The sequence below is a fragment of the Saccostrea cucullata genome, unplaced genomic scaffold (assembly GCF_032062105.1).
Source record: "Saccostrea cucullata isolate Sc308-1 unplaced genomic scaffold, CSIRO_AGI_Scuc_v1 ctg1041, whole genome shotgun sequence".
Taxonomy (NCBI): domain Eukaryota; kingdom Metazoa; phylum Mollusca; class Bivalvia; order Ostreida; family Ostreidae; genus Saccostrea; species Saccostrea cuccullata.
In genome coordinates this window covers 96,719-121,638 of record NW_026921469.1, presented here as the reverse complement: position 1 = coordinate 121,638, position 24,920 = coordinate 96,719, and the positions used below count along the sequence as shown (strand labels likewise).

The following is a 24,920-nucleotide window of genomic DNA, read 5'->3' as shown; positions in this document are numbered from 1 at the left end:
GACTTTGTGTTTCATAATAATAACGTTACGTAACTTCGTAAGATGGGACCTAAACGATCCACAAGACCTGCCCCGTATGATCCAGAACTCCCCGCAAACTGGCATGTTTCCCGATTGAAAGAGTTTTTGAATAATCGCGGAATAAACTTCCCACAGACCGCACGTAGATCAGTGTTGATACGTCTAGTGGAACAAGAGTCTATTAATAGAACAGAGACAAGTGCGCGATCCCAGAGTTCCGTGCAGCAAAACAACAATGGCGGCGGTCGAGAACTAATAGACATTGTCACGAAGCTGACCTCTACAGTACAGAACTTACAGCAGAATGTAATTAGTTTGACTTCCAGAGTTAACACCTTGACCTCGACGTCTCTATCTACTGATGTGAACTCGAGACCCAGCGAAATTACAAATACACCGCTGCCAAATTCCACGATCACAACGCCGACGGTGAATCCAACTGTAAGTGTAACAACAGCTCTAGATCCTAGCAGCGGACAAAATGTGGCCACTACAGAAATATCAAACAATTTCAACATTTCGTCAGCTATTACGGCCATGCAGACTTCAACACCACGCATTGTATCGGCGGCGGCCGGATCTGAAGCTCAACTGGGCAGGCCCGATTACACTAGGACTAGATATGGCTACGCGGCAGAATCTCTCCCCTTAGTGGAGACGATCTCTCCCCAACTAAGACAGCAGATAACGGCAGGTAAGGATGTTAATCTTGCCGCCTTATTAATTCCCTATTATGCTCCTACTACAGAAGACAAAGCCACCGACACAAAAACGGATTATAGGCTTCAAAGAGTCTTGACACTGGGGGAGTTTATACAGGCGTTCGGAATCTACAAAAACATAATGTGTAATTCATACCCACAAAGGAGAACGGAATTGGATCTATACGAGCGAGACATAGTGGAAATGGCCACACGTTACCCAGGTAAAGGGTTTTACGAATATCACAGACAGTTTAGCTTAATTGCGGCTTCACATTTGAAGTTCAACAACATACTGGTGGACTGGTCAGTTCGCAACAATACGTTGTTCTGCAACATTTTCGCTAATGCCAAAGCACAAACTTGTTCTTGGTGCAACAGCACTTTGCATTTGTCTGGATTTTGCCCTCTGTCTAAGACATCTGTAGACAGAAAACAAGGGGATAGAGACATAGATTCATATGGAAGGAAACGTCATTTCAGTGCAGGAAGAGAGATTTGTAACAACTTTAATGGGGCAAAAGGATGTGCGCTTGCTCGTTGTAGGAATGCTCATATTTGTATTGATTGTAAGGGAGATCACTCTAGATTGAAATGCGACAGTTCAAAAAACTCTCAATGGCCCCAAACTGGGGCCTCGAATCAACAGAAACTGTGATTAGCAATCTCAATTCGGAGATCACCACACCTGTAAATATTGATGTACTACAAAACATGTTGTTTGATCATCCAAATAAGACTTTCACAGACTATTTACTACATGGTTTGAAGCAGGGTTTCCACACAGGTATACAGATCATTCCAGATAAATCATTTGAATGCAAGAATTTAAGATCTGCAACGTTACAACCAGACGTGGTTACTGAGCTAATTCAAGTGGAAGTAAGCAAAGGATATCTTTATGGACCCTTTGACCAAATTCCTTTCTCTCATTATCGCATTAACCCCATTGGAGTGGCTGAAAGCAAGTATTCCAAAAAGAAACGCCTTATTGTAGACATGTCAGCACCTCATAATGATGAGATGCATCCTAGTTTGAATGAGCTGATAGACAAAGAAGAATTCTCGTTAAGCTATGTTACCCTTGACGATGCTATTCGGCTTATAAAAAATTTGGGGAAAGGAGCTCTACTGATAAAAACTGACATTACAGATGCATTCAAAATAATGCCCATATGTCACAAACTTTGGCCGTATCATGGTGTGAAATGGAACAAGAAGTACTATTTCTTCAAACGCTTAGTATTTGGTAGTCGTTCTAGCCCAAAGATTTTCGACCATTTATCTTCAGCAGTTTGCTGGATTGCAGAAAATAAGTACAATATTTCCAATATTTTGCATCTTTTGGATGATTTTCTGGTCATCGTGCCTCAGAACAACAATGCGAGTGAAATAATGCAAAGATTCCTGGACATTTTCAACAAACTAGGCATACCTCTATCTGCAAAGAAAACTGAAGGACCTTGCACAGAGCTAGAATACTTGGGAATCTTTTTAGACACTGTACGTATGGAAGCAAGATTACCGAGAGAAAAGATTATAAGAATCTCTGAAATAGTAGAATCTTTTCTTCATCGCAAAGCATGCACGAAAAGGGAACTACTCAGTCTCCTGGGACATCTGAATTTTGCATGCCGGGTTATCCTTCCAGGCCGTTCTTTCATTTCACATTTGATATCAGTGTCTACCTCCGTCAAAATGCTGCATCACCATGTTCATCTAACCAGCATGTGTAGAGCGGATCTCACCATGTGGGCGAAGTTTTTACGTTCTTGGAATGGTGTATCCTTTTTCATCAATGACAACATAACTGAAGCTGCAGATATGCAGTTGTATACAGATGCAACACTTGTTTCATTTGGAGGATTCTATCAAAACAAATGGTTCCAAGGACACTTCGCACCTGAAATTCTGGAAGAGTAAACTTCAATGGCCTTCTTTGAACTATATCCGATTGTTATGGCTTGTCTTCTGTGGGGGCATAATTGGCAAAGGAAAAGAATTTTATTTCACTGTGACAATAGGGCAACAGTAGACATAATTCATAAAGGGCGATCCAAAGTTAATAGCATCATGAAATTAATGAGGACATTGACTTTTCATGCAGCAAGTAATCATTATGTCATTCATGCAAAACATATTGAGGGCATAAAAAACTCAATAGCGGACTCTATTTCTCGTTATCAGATGGAGAGATTTCGATGCCTGGCCCCACACTCCGATCCAGAGCCCATTCCTTGCCTGCATCATTCCGAGATGTTGATGGATTAGAGCAAGCAGTACAGGATTTATGGGACAAGTCCTTAAGCCACTCTACCAAGCAGACGTACAGTTCCGCTTTTCAGACTTTTTTAACATTCATGCAAATGAATGGAGTAACATTTTTAAATGATGGCTTACCACCTGTAAATGAGACTGTTCTTGTTTATTTTGTAACACATTGTAAATCAGTGTTGAAACTCAAGCATGACACTATTAAATTGTACTTAGCTGGAATTCGTTTCCACTATATAAGAGCAGGTTACGGAGATATTTTGCAGGGTTGTGACCAATTACAATATGTTTTACGAGGAATTAAAAGATCTCAAATGAATGTACATAATAAACGCTTACCTATTACTGTTGACATTTTACAACAGCTTTTGCATGTGTTAGATAAAGGGTTTTTTTCCCCTTTTGTAGATCTCATGTTGAAGTGTATGTTTTCTTGTGCCTATTTTGGTTTTCTCAGATGTGGGGAAATCACTTGTAAAGGTACCAACTCCTCAGAATTTGTACAGATTGGTGATGTTGTTATGCAATCCGACAAAAATGCCTTTGTTTTGAGACTAAAATCTTCTAAGACAGATCCTTTCTCCAGAGGTGTAGATATTACAATTTATGAGAACGAACATTTGAAACCTGTACATATTATGATGTCATATTTAGAAATTCGCAAGTCTCTACCATTTTTGGTATCTTCACCTCTTTTTGTAGACAGTGAATTCAATTTAACACCAATTTTAAGAGAAAAATTTGTACAACTTTTAAGACAACTGCTCCTACGACTAGGTTATCCTGTAAATAATTTTGCTGGTCATTCTTTCCGTATAGGAGCAGCCACTGCAGCAGCTGCTGCTGGTGTTGAAGATCATGTGATTAAAGAACTAGGTAGATGGTCGTCAAATTGTTATATCAGGTATATAAGAACTAATTCGCAAGTCATAAGGGAAGCTCAAGAAAAAATGAGTGGTAGATAAGGTTTTCATTGAGTGTTTTTAAAAAAAAAAAAAAAAATTTGTTACAAATATTCAATTAACATTGTTCTATAATATAAATACTCTTGGGGGCTTCACTCATTACTTCGTTCATTTGGCGTTCATTCCTGGGGAATTTTGCCCCCAATATTACTTATATTTAAATTTTGTGTGTCTGAAGTGGATTTGTTCTGTTTAAATACTTCGATTGTATAGTGTAGTACATGTATATAAGAATGGTTATATTTTATGCATCAAAACAATGGGATTAGCCCATAGTTTGTACTCGAAGGTATTTGTCTGGTTATGTAGCCTGCTGGGATCAGCCCCAGGCGTGATGCACTCCTGGGATCAGCCCGGAGTGTGGGTTCTACTTAGCCTTTAGGGATCAGCCCAAGGCTAGGTATCTTGTTTACATCCTCTCGGGATCAGACCAGAGGTCCGTCAGGTTTTCGTGGCCTGCTGGGATCAGCCCCAGGCATATCACTCCTGGGATCAGCCCGGAGTGGCGATTTGTGCTTGCCTCTAGGGATCAGCCCTAGGCGTGTTTCTTGTTGAGCATCCTCTTGGGATCAGCCCAGAGGATTGTCTTGTTAGTAGCCTGCCGGGATCAGCCCCAGGCATTGTGCACTCCTGGGATCAGCCCGGAGTTGTTTTTGGGCTTGCCTTTAGGGATCAGCTCTAGGCAGAATTGGGTCTAATTGTTTCGAGATCAGGTTGGAGTGGCTTTATTTATTGATCGCAGTTAAGAGTTGGAAGGAAAGGTAGAGAAAGTAATGAGTAGCCCCCAGAGCGCCAAACAAGTATGAGTTTTGAGATTTACATTATTGTATATATTTTTTCTATGTGTTCATGTTTTTTATGGATTATTGATATGTTAAATATTAAACCAACTGAACCTCTTAAACCTTGTTTTGTTTTGTGTATAAATTGATATTTAATGACATTAAATTATTATTTATACACAAATTGTCTTTTCTAGCCTTTGTGACTGAACTAAATTTGTTGCATTTTATTTTTTATGTAATCAGGATGTGTTTCTATAAATAGTTTTTGTTTATGGGGTATTTTTTGGATTGACCAATAAGAAAAGAGTAGCCAGGGGCATTGATGCCTAGAGGGGGAGTCTGGCAATTGCAGTTGGAACCTGGAAGTCACGGACTATTGTGCAGAAGCTACCCACCCTCCATCCCCTACAGCGCCCTTGGCTCTCTTTGGGGCTGCTCATGGCGTTCATTCCAGGGGAATTTTGCCCCCAATATTACTTATATTTAAATTTTGTGTGTCTGAAGTGGATTTGTTCTGTTTAAATACTTCGATTGTATAGTGTAGTACATGTATATAAGAATGGTTATATTTTATGCATCAAAACAATGGGATTAGCCCATAGTTTGTACTCGAAGGTATTTGTCTGGTTATGTAGCCTGCTGGGATCAGCCCCAGGCGTGATGCACTCCTGGGATCAGCCCGGAGTGTGGGTTCTACTTAGCCTTTAGGGATCAGCCCAAGGCTAGGTATCTTGTTTACATCCTCTCGGGATCAGACCAGAGGTCCGTCAGGTTTTCGTGGCCTGCTGGGATCAGCCCCAGGCATATCACTCCTGGGATCAGCCCGGAGTGGCGATTTGTGCTTGCCTCTAGGGATCAGCCCTAGGCGTGTTTCTTGTTGAGCATCCTCTTGGGATCAGCCCAGAGGATTGTCTTGTTAGTAGCCTGCCGGGATCAGCCCCAGGCATTGTGCACTCCTGGGATCAGCCCGGAGTTGTTTTTGGGCTTGCCTTTAGGGATCAGCTCTAGGCAGAATTGGGTCTAATTGTTTCGAGATCAGGTTGGAGTGGCTTTATTTATTGATCGCAGTTAAGAGTTGGAAGGAAAGGTAGAGAAAGTAATGAGTAGCCCCCAGAGCGCCAAACAAGTATGAGTTTTGAGATTTACATTATTGTATATATTTTTTCTATGTGTTCATGTTTTTTATGGATTATTGATATGTTAAATATTAAACCAACTGAACCTCTTAAACCTTGTTTTGTTTTGTGTATAAATATAAACTTTGCACATTAATATAATCGTGAGAAATGTACCAAAACAGGCGGTTATATTAGCATAAAACATGCTCACTAGCACCTGATACATGAGGGCTGATGGCAAAGGTAATGCTTGCTTATATATAATTATGTCCACTAGCATGGAAAATTTCTAATTAGTGCATTTGATACACGAAGGATGAGGGCATTGAATGTTTGCCTAGATGAGATGTCCTTAAGTTCATTGGTATATATCGAGTAGACACGTGAGTGGAAGAAACTATTTCTGTAGTATGTATATATAGACGTTAAACGACATTTTGAATGTTATCAATATTTTATTTGTCACACAAAATTAATACTGTATGCAGGGATTGACATCAGCTGCTACCATTTGTTCTTTTATAATTATCTTTCAGTTTGCTATCTGTGGTTTGTTTCCACATGTCATAGCTTATGTGACTACCACGTAGGAAAACAATATGTTTTATAGTGCAGTGAAGCGCATTGAAGTGGTAAAATTTTCTGTTTGGATGAAATATTCTGAGTCATGTTTTGAACGTCAATTATAACAGAATGACACGCCCATTTCTTTAGCAACGAAAAAGAAACATTCGTCGTAATGTTTAAGGACACCCCGCTCTTCGTGACAAGCAACACGAGTTACACCGAAATGGAGATTTTTAGAGTTATAAGAGAGATTTATAGAGTTCCCGCTTCTGTAAAACACGTATTGCAACAATTTTGTCCATAATTATTACTTTATCATGTTTGTTGGAGTTACCATAACACATGTATCGGTGTTTATGTAGACCGTCAATCTGATTGGCTATTATATTTATGGAAACCTGTTCCACAGGTATTCGAATGAATCATTTGAACGATTTTTCCTTTCTAAAGAAATGGGCGTGTCATTGTATGACAATCATCCTTCTAAAGATAGCTCAAAACGTTCCAGTCAAACGGAAAATTTTACCACTTCAATGCGCTTCATTGTACTAAAATAGATATTTGTACAATGTAAATCTTCGATAAATCTTTTGAGATGAAATAACAGAACATGCAATGCAACAATGTCCCTGTCTTTTTCTAAAATGTAATATGAATGAATCATGAATAATACATTTCAGCCAAAAAATAAAATTATTTATTAAATATGGAAAACATTAAACATATAGAAAATATTTATCTGACAATCAACAGCCCTCAATTTGACTACTGCACTTACAGACAGGCTAGTTCAAACACTGTTTATATATGCCTTCAGCAACAGTACAGTAAAACGAACTTATAACGAAGTGCAAGAGACACAGAATTATGCTTCATTATAATCATAATTTGTTAAATCTGTTACATTTACAATATAATTAAAACCCATGGGGAATAAAAATCTCCTCCTTATAAACATCATTTCATTATAAGCATGTTCGCTATAACCGTGTTTCACTGTATTAACACTAGTTTGCTTTAGCTACCGAGTATACCCTCTATGCATAAAGGATTTCTAATGATTGAAAGAAAAACAAACTCTATATTTTGTTCTGTGTATAGGAAAATGCAGGCTTTCAAGAAATCTAAAATTGACATTTCATTCCCTTAAAATTACTTTTAAAACTATATAACTATACAGTAACACATCCTTAGGGCCAAGTGTCAGGATGAACAATAAAGTTTGTTAGATATCTATATCTATTAAGTTTGATAAAATAATACAGTTCCACAAAAGACAATAATGGCAGAGCCTTTGTCAATAAAAACAAGACATATACGTACAGTCAAACTTTGTTATTTAGAACTCGATGGGACCTAGAACAATCCTCAAGAATGAAGATATCCAAAGTTCGAGATATCAAGGGTAAAATACTTAAAGAACAAGTGGTTTGGAGTTCCAAATCAGTTTGACATATCCATGGTATTTGACATATTGGTGTTTCAGATACCAAAGTTCAACTGTAGTTATGAAGTTGACCAAAAATAAAATGTTTGTCATTACTGTCATTATAGATTTCTAAAAACAAAATGAAAAATTTATCATTTGCAGTAAACTTAACAATGAATTTTCAACAGCAAAGCTTTACAAATTTTTCTACTTCATTTTTCTCTTTATTTCATATTTTTGTGAATATCCAGTTTTCACATTCTTTGCAATCTTTCCAAATCCCCCCAAAATTAAACTGTATACAAGACAGATACATGCATTTCTATCACTCCAATGGTGAAATTGCAAGGACTACACAAATTATAAGTAAATACAATATGTTGCCATCTTTTTGCAAAAATTCTGATATGTAGGAGAATACCCGTTATATGTTGGTACATGCAACAATTAAAATTTTAACATGGCACATTAACATGACTATAATCATTTTTTCATTATATCCTAGTACTTTCTTTTAAATTACCAGTTATACCACAGTCACTTGTTTCTGTAATAATTTTTAACTTTTCATATTAAATTTTTAATGTTTAGTATACATGCAGTTATAATTAAAAAATTTATTACAGAAACAAGTGTCTGTGAGTTATTTGTAGATTTGAAATATTAAATGGATTTCATGATAACACTTAAATATTCTACTAAATAGTCTACTGCATAGTAAAAGGAGACAAGGGCAACAGTTAAAAAGTTCAGTAGAAAAATATAGATATATGATGTAAAAATATACATGTATAACAGGGTATAATTTGGAATGTATATTAGTATTGTGGGAAAACACAGCTCACACCCAAATAGATATTAAATACATATTAAAATAAAAGAAAAAAAAACAAACTGCATTAACATCTTATGTATATGTAACAGAAGAGGAAAATTTAGATATATATTAATTTCTTGGATCTGATTGTTCAAATGATATCACAGTGTCGTCAGAATGAGAAGGATGCCTCTGGTGAGATTCCTCTGAGATGGATTGTAAACCAGAAGACCTCATGCCATTACCATAAGACTTCTGCAATGTTGCAAGTCTGTGGAAATCTTCTGCTGTAGAAAGACTCGTAATTTTCTTCATGACATGTGATCCAGGAGCAGATCTTTGTCCTTCTGAGTATTTGTCATAAATATACCATACACCTCCAGATAAGTTCATTGATATGCCAATATAGGTAGGAAAATTGTGACTGATGCCTCCAAATGTAAACAACCCGAATAAAGTCTGCACCATAGCCTTAAGTCCACCCACAACACTCGTAGTCAATGCAGATGTCAAACTGGTACACAGGAATAAGGTGTAATTCAGAAGGCAGCCCATGCTTACAGCAAGAACGAAAACTATGAAAAAGGTCAAAGGTTTTTCCGTACTATAGTTGGTGACCTTGAATATTTCCCCATTAAGGCACATGTAAATGGTTAGAAATGGCAGAGTGTTGACACTGTTGAGTTGGAGAGTTTCCACCGTGCTGATGTCTCTCTCACAATACCTCTGTACAAGGAGAAGATACAGAGACTGTGACAGGTTACTTAAGGCTCCACAGGTATAGGCCAGCCAGTTAAACTTCAAATCACCGTAACCTGTATATAAATTAATAACATCATAACATTATATGCCAAGAAATCAGGTAAATTTCAATAAAATTTAGTTTCAGTTTATGTCAATGGATTTAAAAGATAATCACTTGCATTTCAGTAAATTAATTAATTACGACTTTAAGTATATCACGAATTTGAATATAGTTAAGCTATGCATGTATATATATACCACTCACCAGCTATAACACATCCCATAGTCAACAGAATAACTGATAAAATTGTTGTTTTGCTTGGAACAGGTTTTCTCAAAACAGCCACGGATAAAAACATAGTCACAAGAGGAACACACCTTTTGAGAACGCCATACATGGCAACATTCATGTGACTGAGTGCACTTAGTCCTAAAACTGAATTCACTCCATAAAAGAAGGCAGGTAATGCAAATGACTTTCCACGTTGTAGGGTATATCGTGGCATATCGATGAGATTCACACAGGATAAAACCTCCAAGAGTGTTATAGTAAATAACATCTGCATCACCATGATGAAGACTGGGTAGTCAAATTCAAATGATGTCATCAATGCTTTGTTTATAAATGCCATGGAGACAGAACATGTCCCATACATAACAGCAGCAACAGTTCCCCTGAACCCAGATTCGGTGAGGCATTGTTCAAGATAGTCAATAAACCTTTTCATCACAGCTGAAAAAATAATCTTAAATATTTACAGCAGAAAAATAACTTTTGGTTGACCATAACTGATAAAAATCTCAGTAAATGAATACAAAAAAACAAATTAAAGAAGGGTCTTTATTATGTTTAGGAACATGAAGTATGTTCGAAGGATTTTAATAAATAAACAAAATTTTAATAATACATGAAGAGGAAATTCGAACCATGTTTACAGCTGTAGCGTGAAACAGGATATAGAAGTTATTCAAGTTAGAACCCTTTTCTTAATCAGTCTCCTAAAATTAATCAAATATGACCTTATACTTACAATAATATTCAATATATTTTATCGTCCGGGTAACGTGTCTGACGATGCACACTTTATCGACACTAGGCTTGTTTTGACAAATTGAACACGTTGCACTGGTAATCCTTCTCGATCGGGATAGGGATGCATGCTGAAAATATTGTTGAAAGATGTTACATGACATATGATATTTAATTTTTATTTTTTATTTTTTACATGTTCTACGTATTTAGATTTTAAGTCCATATATGAACAACTCATTTTTTAAAGAAGTTTTTTTAAACGTGTATATAAAAAATCGGGATCGATATACTCTGTTAAAGTGAAAGTAACTTATGGCCGCGAGGATACGAAGTTTTGGAGTCTTATCCTTGGATTTATTGAAATTCTATATTTCCTTTTTGACGCAAGAAATTGTAACTTTAAAAAAAAGGCATTTAAAGGAAAAACCCGCTAACAAATGGATATGTGAAACCATAACTTCAACAAGATGTACATTACATTCATGAACTTACTGAAGTCAGTGTTGATAAAATACAAAGGACTACCGTTCCATTCATCATGATAGAACAAGGACAAACTGTTTACATTATGTGGACTGTATTTGTACCATCTCACATTTTAAACAAATCGTCATGTCATCTCTTTGGAAAAGTTATAGAAGAAAACAGCTTTGTCCTCATTTCAGACATCTTTAACAATGTAAAAGGATGTGAAAAGTCAATAGGTATATTCAGTCAGTTGGATGAAACTGAGTTAAAAACAGATGAAGAAGGAACACATAAACCAACAAAAGATCTTTTCATTGATCTGCATTGTAATCGTGATGGGAATATCACTTGTAAAGTGACTGAAAACTTTGAGACTCTAAATTGCAACCTTGTGATTTTTGATGCAGAACAATTTTCTGATTCTTACTTTATGAGTTGGGATAGTTTGTCAACAGTTAGTGGAAATGTAGTAAACATTTTATCAAAAGAAATTCAAAGTAGTAGACCTACTGTAAGAAAACCTCTGATCCATCAACTGCAGATGCTGTGTCTGTTTTGCTTTCAAATTGTTGGGTTTTTACTGGATAACAGGTAAATGATAATACATTTTATGGTGTCAGATTCATTAATTCTTTCTTACTGCTTTTGAATTTTAAGTTTTATTTTGTATCTTGTGTGTGCATCTGTGTGTATGTGTAGTTTGCATTAATATTAACACAGTCAATTTGCAGACCCTGAACATAGAGGCAATAAGAATCTTTAGCCATTTCAGGACTCAATTAGTTGTTTTATTGCAAGTTCATGGTTTTATTGCAAGTTCATGAAAGAGATTGAAGTGACATAAAGACCAGAACAGAAGACCAGAGGAGCCGAATTAGGGGTTTTCCTGGCTTGTTTTTGGGTCCGTTTAAAGGATCCATTCCCAAACAAAAAACAGCCATATTTTCCTAATTTTGAATCTTTTTTTCCCAATTATGTATCCTTGAAAAAAAAATTGAGAGTTCAGAAAAAATAAACTATTTATTTGAATTGTTTCCTTACAGGACGTCTGTAAATCATGACATGATCAACATCGATCGTATATCATTGAGCTATAAAAATAAGTGATGCAACACATCTGGTAAATCACCAACTATGTTTAGTGATTATTTTACATTTCAGTTATTTAATCACTTTTGAGCCATTAAAGTTATTTAAATTCTCTAAGAGAAAATAAAAAAAATTGCAGTTATCACAAAAGTTGTCAATGTGCAGTTCTTGTATCATCTAAAAATAGCAAGGGTTAGACTTATTTGCCTAAATGCACAAAATCTGTGATCTGACTTTTTTTTAGTTTCTCATTAAAATAGGCCTATTCTGAGAAATATTTTCATTAATTTTTGTAACTATACATAATAAAATCACTGGAAAACAACTAATTCACAACATATTATTTCCACAATTGTTTTTTTTATTTTGTTTTTTACTCCAGTCATGAATGTAAAGTAAATAAATTAAACATTTGTCAATGTTTTTTCTTGTAATTTATTAATGATATTAAAAATAATATTTGTTTTCTGAAATTTTAGTTATGTATTATCCATATTTCAAAAAATATTATTTCTTCTGAAACTTTTTTCTTCAAATCATGCAGTCAAAAATAGTGATTTCACAGTATTTTTATAATAACTGGAAATTTTCATTACCCAATGTGTGTTGGAATATTATGTGTGTTTATTAAACATTTTTTTTTTTACATCAGTGAGTCATAGAATTGTAGGCATATAAAACAATTTTTTTTAATATCCAATAATTTATCAATAACTGTATATCCAAAAAAAATTACAGTTGTTCATTCTGTCACTTAACACAGACATATTTTTGGCCCCTTCATTTTCATGTTATTTGGGGAAATAAGAAAATTTTGTTCAAATTTGACCAATAGCTCAATGAGTTGCATTATTGTTTACCACAAAAATACTACACGTGTGTTTCTAAACGGCCAATTTTTTAAATCGCTCTCGGAAAAATGTGATGCATTTTTCCAAGCATTTTACACAATACAATATGAACATCATTATCTACTGATTCTGCTACATTTACATACAAATGATTTAAATGATAAAAATGTTTTCTGAAATCCATTGTACATTTTTGTAGATCAGCTTTCTGTGCCCAGTGAAAAGTCAATTTCATGTGACTATTCCTTGGTCCAAAAACAATCAACTCTGAGGTGTGCTCACGTAATGTCAATGTTTACAATGTATACAACTTCGAAATATATGCTGCTCACGTTCTATGATCAATGTGCAGGAGAATTTAAAATGCAACTTAAGCTTTTGTTTTTTTGTTGTTTATAAAATACAGCTTTTAATTTCTAGTAACAAATGACTGGGCAACAACTAATTTAACTTGTTACATGGCAAATTAACGAATATCGAGTTTAAAAAAACTCGAGTCTTATTTACTTGTGAAGGCTTTGTGAGTGGTATTTCAAAGTACTATTTAGCAAGGAAAACTGACTTTGTTTGTTAATGTGAGCATGGGGATTCTTATGTGGAAGCCTAATCTTAGGATAGTGTAACACATTTCAAAAAATTGTTAGCTAACTTTCCTGCAGTCATTTGAAATTGCGTCCTAAATTTCCCTGACCCACGTGTTTGTAGTAAAAATAAACCTGTAGTAGACACTTATGCTTTTCAGCTCATTCACTGGATTGGACCATTGTTTGTTGTGAGCACCTCTGTGCGCAATCGCAACAATATCCATATAAGGTAGTTTCCTCGACCTGTTCAAAAACGGCCGCATTGATCAATTTTATTGACATATTGAAAAGGGAAATAACTCAATTTTTATTTTTCCATAAAAAGAAATATATAGGAAAAAACTTTAAAAACTTTTTGTCTAGAAAAACAATATATTTCTTCTAAATTTACAATATCTTATGAATTAACTTTTAAGTAAATGTTTAGAATAACATTATTTAAAGTTAAAAACATATTATAACTAACTTCAGAGAACAAAAATTAAGAATTAGTAGACATTATCTTAATGAACAAATGGCTTTTTAAAAAAAAAAAGGTGTAAAACCTGCTTCAAAAAAAAAAAAAAAAAAAAAAAAAGCCTGCCTGCCGCATTGAATTTTGAATTTTTTGGCCTATATTAACAGAGTGTTTAATTTTTTTTGGCCTAAAATAATCAAATTTAATTGTTGGTAGATTATTTATTTGGTCATGCAATTATTAATGTATTTGTATGTTGTGTTTTGAACTGCCAAAAATAGTAAAAATTTAGAAATGTGACTTATGAAAAACAAAAAATAGTTTACCAGTATAAATTGTGCATTATTAAACCCTGTTTTACTTTCCTGCAAAATGCTTTTTTACATGTAGATATCCAGCCCTGTATTAATAATTATACAAACAAAAAATTGATGCATGGATTGTATATATTTTTTGATTGATTTTGATTTGAAAAGACTAAATGATAAAGCTTTGAAATATAAAGAAATTGTGCCATTTTACGTTTAGATATCAGACTTTGTTTTGTTCCTATATAATTCAATACAAAATTTTGCACAAATTTTTCACCTTATGACAAAGTCTTATAAAATTTTCCAACTGTACTTGGTAAACATCAATTGTTTAGGTTACCAATTTAAATGTAAATCTATAAGAAATATTGCTGATTTCTGAAAAAAAGTTTTTTTGTGTTATTTATCCTTAAGTAATTACATAAAAGAGCCAGTGTACACTTAATTGTATTTTATGTTCTGTCTGATAAAGACAATTTTTTTAAAAATGGACTTTGCCATTTATATCATATGGGAGGGAGATATCATTTTGTGAGCTCAGTGCTATGGATATGACACTTCCATATTTATTTTCCTCGTAAGCAAGTCACATTTAATACAGCATAATTTATATTCTAGAATTCATCCTGCGATAGACTTGTGAAATGTTTTCCTGCAAAACTGCATCTCTTTTCCATTGCACAATATTTCCTGAATATAAATATAAGCCTATTTACTGTTTTAATGCATTTTTTTCGCTTTATTATTGAAATTAAACAAAATTAAAATTATAGGTATAAAAATGTAATTACATTTGATACATGGTTATTTAACCGATTTTGCAAATGATAGGTAGGTTGACGATTTAATTTTGTGGATGTGAAATTGTTGAGTATGTTATGTATGTAACATTTTACACAAAGGGTTAATAAAAATTTATTAAAGAAAAAGTAATAGACATACGCTCTTAAAAAAAATTAAAACAATGAAAATTTGTGATTTCACAGTATTTTTATAATGTTTTTTGTAGCCAATCTGTGTTGGAGGCAGTTGCTGGACTGTGTGTTGGGGATTACATTTACTTATTTCTTTATCAACTACAATATGACAGATTATGTGGCAGCACTTATCATCACTTGGGCTTATGTAAGACATTATAGAGAACAAAATCAGATAATTCAACATGGGAAAGATGCACCTGTAAATTATAAAATAATCAATTGATAAAATTGTTGGTACATTATTTATTTGGTCATGCATTAAATGTATTTTTATGCTATGTTCTAAAGAAGAATTTCAGTTAAAAAATATAGAAATGTGACTTATGAAAAATGAAAATTAGTTTACCAGTAAGACAGAATGCATGAAACATTAAGCCCTTCTTCCTTTCCTACAGATAGTCCTGTATTAAGTAATTACATCCATACAGAGAAAGTTCCTCATTGGTTGAATTTTTTTATTGCTCTATGTTGACACAACTGTGCTAAGATTGAACCCCCTTTCCATGCTCAGAACATTTAGTTGTATAAAAATAATCAAAATCTATTTTCAGCATTAAATAAAATAGGGTTTCTACCAAAGTATGACAAAGTTTTTTCTCAAAACAGGAAGTAGCAGAAAATCTTCATTCTCTGGTAGAATGGTTGATGGGGGCCCCAGCGGGTCTAAAATTAAACAAACAGCTGACAGAGTTTTTAGGTCATTTCTTCCTCTACCATATTTACCTGTGGAAAGGTGAGTTTCCTTAGTACAAATTTCTTTTCTACAAATATTTCTTGCAGGCATAATTCCTAATTATTTCTCTGAAAGCATATATTAAACCAAAAGGCATACTTTTTTTGGGGGGGTGGGGGGGGGGCAAAGAATGGTAGGGAGGAGGGGGGTGGGTGAGGGGATAAGAAACCATTTGTGAATGATTTATTTGTGTTGTCCCCCTAGGTTACCTTGGAATTCTACAGACAGTCCTCAGTAGCATGCTCTGGTACTCCTCACTTTTGGGACTGCTGGGGATAACTGCCCAGCTGTGCTTCCTTCGAGATGTGATATCCATGATGTCTTTACATATATACTGCTTTTATGTTTATGCAGCAAGGTGATTTTTTAGCATTAAAATTAATTTTGTATCAGTAAAAGAATATATTTTTAAATATCAATAGAATTGTTTGTTTGAAAAGAAATTGTGAAATTTTTAAGGGGGAATATGATATCACTTTTCATCTGATTTTCCTCCCAACCCCCAGAGTTAACATGAACACAGTATTTATTCTTAAGGTTCATTGAAACTCACTGATAAGAGAGATAACTCTTAATGACATAAATATCTATTATCCCTTTATAGATTTGCCAAGTTGAAGTGTCTTTTTTTGTCCAATTTTGCCCCGCAAGCTATGCTTTAATTATTTTATTTTACTTATAAAATACATTTCTTTTGAAAAATCCTAAAGGTTCAAGCAACATTTTATATGAGTTAGCAGAGGAAATGTGAAATTTTTAAGGGGGAATATGATATCACTTTTCATCTGATTTTCCTCCCAACCCCCAGAGTTAACATGAACACAGTATTTATTCTTAAGGTTCATTGAAACTCACTGATAAGAGAGATAACTCTTAATGACATAAATATCTATTATCCCTTTATAGATTTGCCAAGTTGAAGTGTCTTTTTTTGTCCAAGTTTGCCCCGCAAGCTATGCTTTAATTATTTTATTTTACTTATAAAATACATTTCTTTTGAAAAATCCTAAAGGTTCAAGCAACATTTTATATGAGTGAGCAGAGGGTTTATGAACCTTAAACGTCTCTTTTTTTGTTTGGAAATGACATGTACAATATATATACATGTACGTATCCTTAAATTTTTCAGGCTGTATCGATTCCAAGTGTATGCTTTGTCTGCCTTTTGGCGTTTATTTCGAGGGAAGAAATGGAATGTGTTGCGTCAGCGTTTGGATTCCGTCCGCTATGACGTAGACCAGCTTTTTCTTGGAACCCTTCTTTTCACTATTCTTCTCTTCACTCTTCCAACATGTGCTCTGTATTATGTTGTTTTCACTATGGTATGTTTACAGATCTCTGATTTTAAGAGAAGCCTTAACAACCCCCCCCCCCCCCCCGAAAAAAAAAATAATAATAAAACCTATCAAATTAGAGTTGCAGTTCTTATACATGTATAATGTAGTTTGTTATCATGAATATAAAATTATAGCACACAAACACCATCAATTTTTTAAAGATTTTAGTATGTCTTTCTTTTTTTTTCATTTAACATAAACAGATTTGTTAGTTATAATAAAAAAAAGTGCAAGCATGTCCTCAATTTTTTTAAAGCATAAACTAAGACTCTTAACATGTAAAATGTTACTTTGTTCAAAATACTAAATTGCAATTTTTCTGGCAAAGCAAACTTGAGAAAAAGATGAAAATTAGGGTTCCATGACCCTCTGATAAGAGAGGTAACTCTCGATGAGATTAAATACTAATTTTGCAATTAAAACATATCAAGTTTCAGGGCAGTTTCTTTGAAATTTTGTGATGCATATATTATTATATATTTCAGAAATGAAAGATTCCTTTCTTGGTGAATCATTAATTAGTAAAAAAAAATGTTTTTCCAAATATAAATTCTAAATTACAATTGAAAAATACCCCCAAAATTCAATAATAAAAACAAAAATGCCTCATCCATGCTTTTATGTTTAAAATTAATCTAAAAATTAAAAAAATGCATTCCACAGCCTTGTCATTTATGTATTATATTTTGTTGAAAAGTAACTTTGAAAGTCATAAAATTGCAGTGTTGTCTTGAAATAGCAAAAAGGAAAAAGTTTTTTTTTTATATTACAGCTTCGACTTGTTGTTCTATTAGCCCATGAACTCATTGATAAAGTCATACAATCATTGGATTTACTACCACTATATTCAGTTTGGATGTGGTGTATAAATTCCAGATATATAAAGGGTATGTGTTTTACGCTTTGACAATTTACTTTGAAATTCAAATATTTGTATCTAGTCCTCACCATGGATTTTTTTTTCAGGGGATATCCTTTTCAGTATTATTCCTCACAGTGAGAGGGATGAGTCATCAACATTCTCATTACAAGTAAGTTTATGGTTGTGAAAGTTGAATTCATTAATGTCATTCTCTATCCAGAGTTGTCTGCTGCTACACTATTACGCTATGTGGAAGCGTAGAGGAACGACAACTCTGGATAGAGAATGTGTTTATGCATGCATATGCAAATTTAAAATTCTTGATAGTTTTATTTATTCTTTAAAATTTTAACTTTTTTCCACATTTGCATTATTCATTCCAAAGATATTTTGATAAGGCTTAGAAGAAGGGGGCATTGTGTTTCTTTGGGGAATTTTTTTATCTGGTCTTTTTTTTTTAATTTGTTTTAGTCATAAAAAGAGCACGTAGAATAATTTGTTTTTAGTAATTTCAAATTTTATTTTTATTAGCTATACATACACATAAGAAATATTTTTCTAATGCAAATTCCTAAATTAAATATGGAGATAACAATCAATAATCAAGCTCAAAAGTCCATTGTAATAAGGACCTCTAAAACATCAGAGGTGGGATCAGGTGCCATGAAGGAGTAAGCATCCTTTGCAGATCAGTCACACTCACCTTGTGCTCCTCGACATGGTTGGGCAAATGATTTCTCTTTTCTTTCAAATATTCAAACATTTAATTAATTTTCTTTAAAATCACAAAGATCAATGTTTAAAAATGTTTCTATCATGAATCATATCTTCATACAGATAATACAGATGCCTTTTCGAAAACTGTTGAAGAGAAGTGAAAACCCGTTTCGAAATGCCGCTAGTCAACATTACCATTGGAGCAAATTGATTGGTGATCTCGTGAAAGGACATCTGATTTATCCTTGGGTTGAAGTGTCTCAGTCTTAATAAAGTTTATCTCTAACTTACATAGTTGTCTTTTCCTGGATAAGACGTGGATTCCACAGATATTTATAAATAATTTTCGTTTACGTGTTGAATTGTCAACAGTATATATATGACGTGTAATACGTTTAGTGACGTACTGATTGAAACAACACAGAATGTAGTCAGCTGCGATAAAGATACAAATCAGTCTACAAAGTGGACTGTTAAATACTTTCAAAAAGTTAGATAAAGGTATTGATATTTAATACATTATCTTCGAAGCATAATGTCAAAGCGATGTGAACTGGCATTGTTTTTCCCCCAAAAAAAAGAGGGGGGAGGGGTTAAAAAAAAATAGTGGATTAAAATAAATTGGAAGGACAGGCCAATTAGCAAAAAGTAGGGATGATGACAATCTGAAGATATCCGTATATAAGTAGTAGAAAGAACTGCATAATCGGCGTACGCACTACGCAGTCCGTGTAATTTTTGGTGCAATGTTGCAAACGTTCATTCCCCTATTCATGAAAGCGTATCCCAGTATACTTCCCGTGTTTGAAAAATGTTTTAGACCAGAAGATTTTGGGGTGGGTGGGGGTGTTAATCTTAATTTTGTGTTTATGTTGATCTTGCTGGAATCTTGATGTTATTTGGTCACACAAAAGCACTTGTGGCTTTTGCAGCTACATCTGTCCAAATGTGGACTTCCTGTATATCCTTTCAGTTAAAAGCAGTAACCAATTCATCTTTGGAATGTGATAGATGTGCAATAATGTTTAATAGTTTTCATTTTTATCCTGGGGGTCAAATAGGAAATGAAAAAGGGTTTTTTCCTTCGACAAAGCCTTGTTCCCAAATTTTCTCTTATTTTGCGCAGTACTTACCATCTTTTGCAAGGTGATGAATAGTGGTGTCGACGAACGGCATTCTTTTTACAACAACCTGACTCCCCGAACTCCTCTGGCATTATACGCATTAGCCATTTCATTTTTGAAAGGTCATTCAGTGAACGTATGAGCCGATTGCAGAAAGTTGATCATTCAGTGTAACCTAGATTTTTTTTTTTCATTTTACAAAAATCAAGATTACCCTAACTTCTCGTACATTTTAAATTGTTAAGATGTCAGATTGGAGCGCACTGTCTTAAATGTGCAATTTAAGTTTTGGGATTTTTTTTTCTTTTAATTTAATTTTTCACATTGAAATAGAAAAATATCTAAATTACAATAAAACATATTGAAAGGTGGAGGCATTTCATGCAAATTCTGTACAATTATACGTTAAAAAATTTTGTAGATTTCGTCTGGTACCCCACGGACACTTGTTTCGAAAAAAAAATTAACCCAGTATAAATAGTAACACTTATTATGCTACATATTAATTACTGATTATTACAGTTCTACTATGGCTTAAAATTTATTCCCGAAACAAGTAACTGTGTTCCATACCCCCTTATTAACGCCTGTCCGAGAGGAGTAACAATTGTACAGTAAAGACGTTTTACGCATGTTTGGAGAAAAGGCGCACCCAGTGAAGTGAAACTGCGCAATACACTGCCATGTACCGCCTTTGAAATGTGTTTTGTCAGGTTTGAGAAGCATACTCATGATACTGTAACCGTCTTGGGGGAAAATTGTCGATAACTATAAGGAATATCATCACCAACTAAAGGTTCATTGATACTCTGATAAGAGAGATAACTCTTAACGACATAAATTTCTATTTTGTCAAGTTGAAATATCTTTTTAGCTCACCTGAGCCGAAGGCTCAAGGAATCACATTTTGTCCGTAAACTTTTCACATTTTCGACTTCTTCTCAAGAACCACTGGGTCAATTTTGAGGTTCCTTGGGTGAAGGGGAATTTAAATTGTTAAAATGAAGGGACATATCCCCTCGAAGGGGAGATTATCAGAGAGATTAAAAAATCTTCTTCTCAACAACTGGGCCATAAATTTCTATCTTATGTGGAAGCATCTTTGGGTAGATTTGTTCAAATTGAAATGTCTTTTTATATAGAAATATATAGGAAAAATCTTTGAAAATCTTCTCCTCAAGAACCACTGGGCCAGAAAAGCTGAAACTTATGTGGAAGCATCTGGTATAGTGTAGATTGTATTTCACTTAATCAAAGTTTTAGATAGAAATATATAGGAAAAATCTAAATTCTTCTTCTCAAGAACCACTGGAAAATCATAAAAGTTAGATTCTAAATTGTTCAAAGCACACATTTTATATAGAAATATATAGGAAAAATCTTTGAAAATCTTCTCAAGAACCACTGTGCCAGAAAAGCTAAAACTTATGTGGAAGCATCCTGGTATAATGTAGATTCTAAATTGTTCAAATAATGACCCCCGGGGGAAGGGCGGGGCCACAATGGGGAATCAAAGTTTTAGATGAAATATATAGGAAAAATCTTTGAAAATATGGGCCATTGAAACTTTAAGCATCCTGGTATAGTGTAGATTCTAAATTGTACAAATCATGACCCCCGGGGGAAGGGCGGGGCCACAATGGGGAATCAAAGTTTTAGATAGAAATATATAGTCTTTGAAAATCTTCTTCTCAAGAACCACTGGGCCAGAAAAGCTGAAACTTTGTGAAAGTATCTTGGCATAGTGTAAATTCTAAATTGTTGAAATCATGAAGATTTTTTATAATATATAGGAAAAATCTTTGAAAATCTTCTTCTCAAGAACCACTGGGCCAGAAAAAGTGAAGCTTATGTGGAAGCATTCTGGGGTAGTGTAAATTCTAAATTGTAGGAATCATGACCCCCAGGGGAAGGGCGGGGCCATTATGAATCAAAGTTTTAAGAAATATAGCTTTGAAAATCTTCTTCTCACCACTGGGCCAAAATAGCTTGTGCCCATGGAAGGATCATGGGGTAGTGTAGATTTCAAAATGTCTAAATTATGATCAGTGGGGTAGGGATGGGATGCATTATGTATAACAAGGGGGAAATCTGGTAAAGAACAGAATGGTCAACGCTTCTCAGGTGAGCGATGTGGCCCATGGGCCTCTTGTTTGTTTAAATTTTGTCCCGCAAGATATGGTCTAATTGTTTGTATTTCACTTATAAAATAAATTTTTGGAAAATCATAAAAGTTAAAGCAACATTTTATATGAGTGAGCAGAGTACTAGTATTTATGAACCTTAAAGCAATATGAGCTGCATTTTTGAGAATTTTATTTTGCTGGAAAATGTGTTATTATGATTAATATGTATGTAATCTAAACCTTTATGATGAAAAAGAGCAAAATAAAGTTTAAAAATGTTTCAGAAGAAATATTCTGCACAACCAAATATACAGTAACATAAAAGAAATCATTATTGTATACAGGACGACAATAATTCAATTTTGCTTCTATCAAAGCTTATAAAAAGTTCTTCCATAGCAACTATGAACAACAGAAGTTTACAAACGTTCTATTTCCTGTCATTGAAATAGTTTATTACAAATTTGAAATATTTTTTTCCGATGTCAAACATGCAGCTCATATTGCTTTAAAGATGTCGTATATTGAATTTACACTATGTAAAGAAGGTCACAAGTTTCTATAAGTTTCAATTTTTTTGTCCGAGTGGTTCTTGAGACGATTTTAAAATATGCCACCAAACAGAAAGATGGACAGGCGAACTACAGACAAAATGTGATCAAGAAAGCTCACATGAACTTTCAGCTCGGGTTAGCTAAAACTGGGAAAAGACTTCATTTCTTGCAAAACGGATCATTCCGTGGAACTGTACGGTCAAATTGTGCCTAAATATGTTTAAAAAGGGAAATAGGTCTATATCTGTACAGTTTTAAAAATATATAGAAAGAAAATATCACTTGCTTTATTTTTCACCATCATAAGAAAAGTCAGGAAAGACATAACTGTTTTCGTTGTTTTTCCTTTCATTATAATTATTTCATGCGATTCCTCGGAAACTTTGACTTAATTACATATGAATTTCATTTTTTTTTTTTTCAGAAATAATGCCCCCTTAATATCATTAATTTTTCTCCATTTTTTTCTGGAAAATAAAAACTCTTCCGGTTGCTTTTTTCACTCCTATTTTATAATTTTTAAATTATTTTGCCCATGCATTTTCTTTTAAACACTTTCATTATGATTTTTTAAAAATATTTTTCTTTTTTGTATATTAAAAATCTTTAAATTTAATCACCGCCACTATCAAACACTCATACATTACACTTTTTAAATAATCAAATATAAATACAGTGTATGTATAACTTTTTGAAAAATTTAATAATAAATTGTGTAATTTATTAGCTAAAGCCCTATGGGTCACAAGCTCACCTGAGTAACTAATGTATGAGGCGCCATTTCTATATTTTTGAGCTATTTTTTTTATATCAAAAAAATTAATTCTTGATATCAATGATTAGAATTCTTGATATCAATAATTAAAAATCATTTTCTGATATAAGAAAATTGAATTCTTGATATCAAATATCATTTTCTGATATAAGAGAAATCGATTTTTTGATATCAGAAAATGACTTTCTGATATCAAAAAATGCGTTTTAATTTTTGATGTCATAAAATTGATTTACTGATATCAGAAAATATGAATGAAATAGAATTTATTTTAAGGAATGCTCCCTTATTGTCAGATTACGCTTGTGTTATCACTTCATGGTTGTTTCAGTCTAGCCTAGCCTGTTTGAGCTTTTTGTATATTGTATAGATAAATGCAGAAATATGAATAAATATACAGAAATTCATAATATTAATGCATTTACAATGCTGATAAGTTACAAAAGTATCGATGTTCCGAATGTCTTGTAGCCTCCCTTTAGTTGATAATGTGATGGGAAAAGATTCCTGAGAGAATTCAATAAATAATTTAGTAACTATTTTATACTTCATATATTCATTCTTTATTAATATCATTTAACCAAAACTTGTAACTCTCATTTTGTAACATATGTATACAAGTTAGCATTTCCACAATTTCATTAAGTGTAGAGAACAGTACAAAATCCAAACACGGATGACCTACTTCTGTGAAAACAATCTTGGCCGGGAGAATTTATTATCTGCATGAGCCTACAGACTATATATTGTTGAATTTCTGATAACAAAAAAAAAAAATGATTTTGTGATATAAAAAAAAATCCACCTGAATTTCTGATATCACAAAATGATTTTTTTTATATCAGAAATAAGAGCATTTTTGATATCACAAAATGATTTTTCTGATATCAGAAATTCGAATTTTTGAGTATTTGATATTTGATATAAGATTTGATATAAGATTTGATATTAAGAAAAAATCTCGTTGATTTTTCGATATTAAAAGAAATTATTTTCTGATATCAGAAAATACCTTTAGTTAATATATATTAAAACGGCGCCTCATACTAATGGCTCTTTCACTTCTTTCTCTTCTTCGGTATATTCTTTTTCCTGTTCATTCCTCAATGGCATTAATTGTGGCCTACACCCCAAGGTCATATGAAAAAAACCTGAATCTACACTAACCGTGACATCGCCGGAGCCCACGAATTTTCTCTCCGTTACACTGTGGGTTCCTACGATGTAGTCGTGAATATGCTTCCATATTGATGAAAAATCTTTTTTGATCTTATACTCCATATTTCGTACCATAGATCGGCAGATGTTGAGCTGAGAATGTGGGTATAATGTCCGGGTATATCATATCATTAAATGAAGTATACTTTTAAAAACTTATTCGGGAAATATATGGAGATATAACGAATCGTATGAAAGCTCATAAGTCCATAAAACAATACAAAATAGCAGCAAACACAGACCTCCAAAACATCAGAGGTGGGATATCAGGTGCCATGGA

The 24,920-nt window shown here is 33.5% G+C and overlaps 4 protein-coding genes across 4 annotated transcripts; 3 read left to right on the top strand and 1 right to left on the bottom strand.

The window, feature by feature from the left end:
• Nucleotides 1-5,126, top strand: LOC134260042 (uncharacterized). The gene is made up of 2 exons (XM_062742624.1): nt 1-715; nt 2,910-5,126. The coding sequence occupies exons 1-2, from the start codon at nt 43-45 to the stop codon at nt 3,959-3,961; spliced, it is 1,725 nt and encodes a 574-aa protein (XP_062598608.1). The 5' UTR covers nt 1-42; the 3' UTR covers nt 3,962-5,126.
• Nucleotides 5,127-8,762: 3,636 nt separating this feature from the next.
• On the bottom strand, nt 8,763-10,554 carry LOC134260038 (uncharacterized). Its single transcript, XM_062742622.1, has 3 exons — nt 10,453-10,554; nt 9,687-10,154; nt 8,763-9,492 (listed from the first exon to the last, which is right to left on the bottom strand). Exons 2-3 carry the CDS (start codon nt 10,147-10,149, stop codon nt 8,807-8,809), a joined length of 1,149 nt encoding a protein of 382 aa, XP_062598606.1. The 5' UTR covers nt 10,150-10,154; nt 10,453-10,554; the 3' UTR covers nt 8,763-8,806.
• LOC134260039 (uncharacterized) lies at nt 10,520-11,540 on the top strand. Its single transcript, XM_062742623.1, has one exon. The coding sequence runs from the start codon at nt 10,993-10,995 to the stop codon at nt 11,515-11,517; it is 525 nt and encodes a 174-aa protein (XP_062598607.1). The 5' UTR covers nt 10,520-10,992; the 3' UTR covers nt 11,518-11,540.
• Nucleotides 11,541-15,038: 3,498 nt separating this feature from the next.
• LOC134260045 (phosphatidylinositol N-acetylglucosaminyltransferase subunit Q-like) lies at nt 15,039-19,133 on the top strand. Its single transcript, XM_062742630.1, has 8 exons — nt 15,039-15,045; nt 15,224-15,339; nt 15,801-15,927; nt 16,132-16,285; nt 17,057-17,249; nt 18,037-18,151; nt 18,231-18,295; nt 18,964-19,133. The coding sequence occupies exons 1-8, from the start codon at nt 15,039-15,041 to the stop codon at nt 19,111-19,113; spliced, it is 927 nt and encodes a 308-aa protein (XP_062598614.1). The 3' UTR covers nt 19,114-19,133.
• The last annotated feature ends 5,787 nt before the right edge of the window (nt 19,134-24,920 follow it).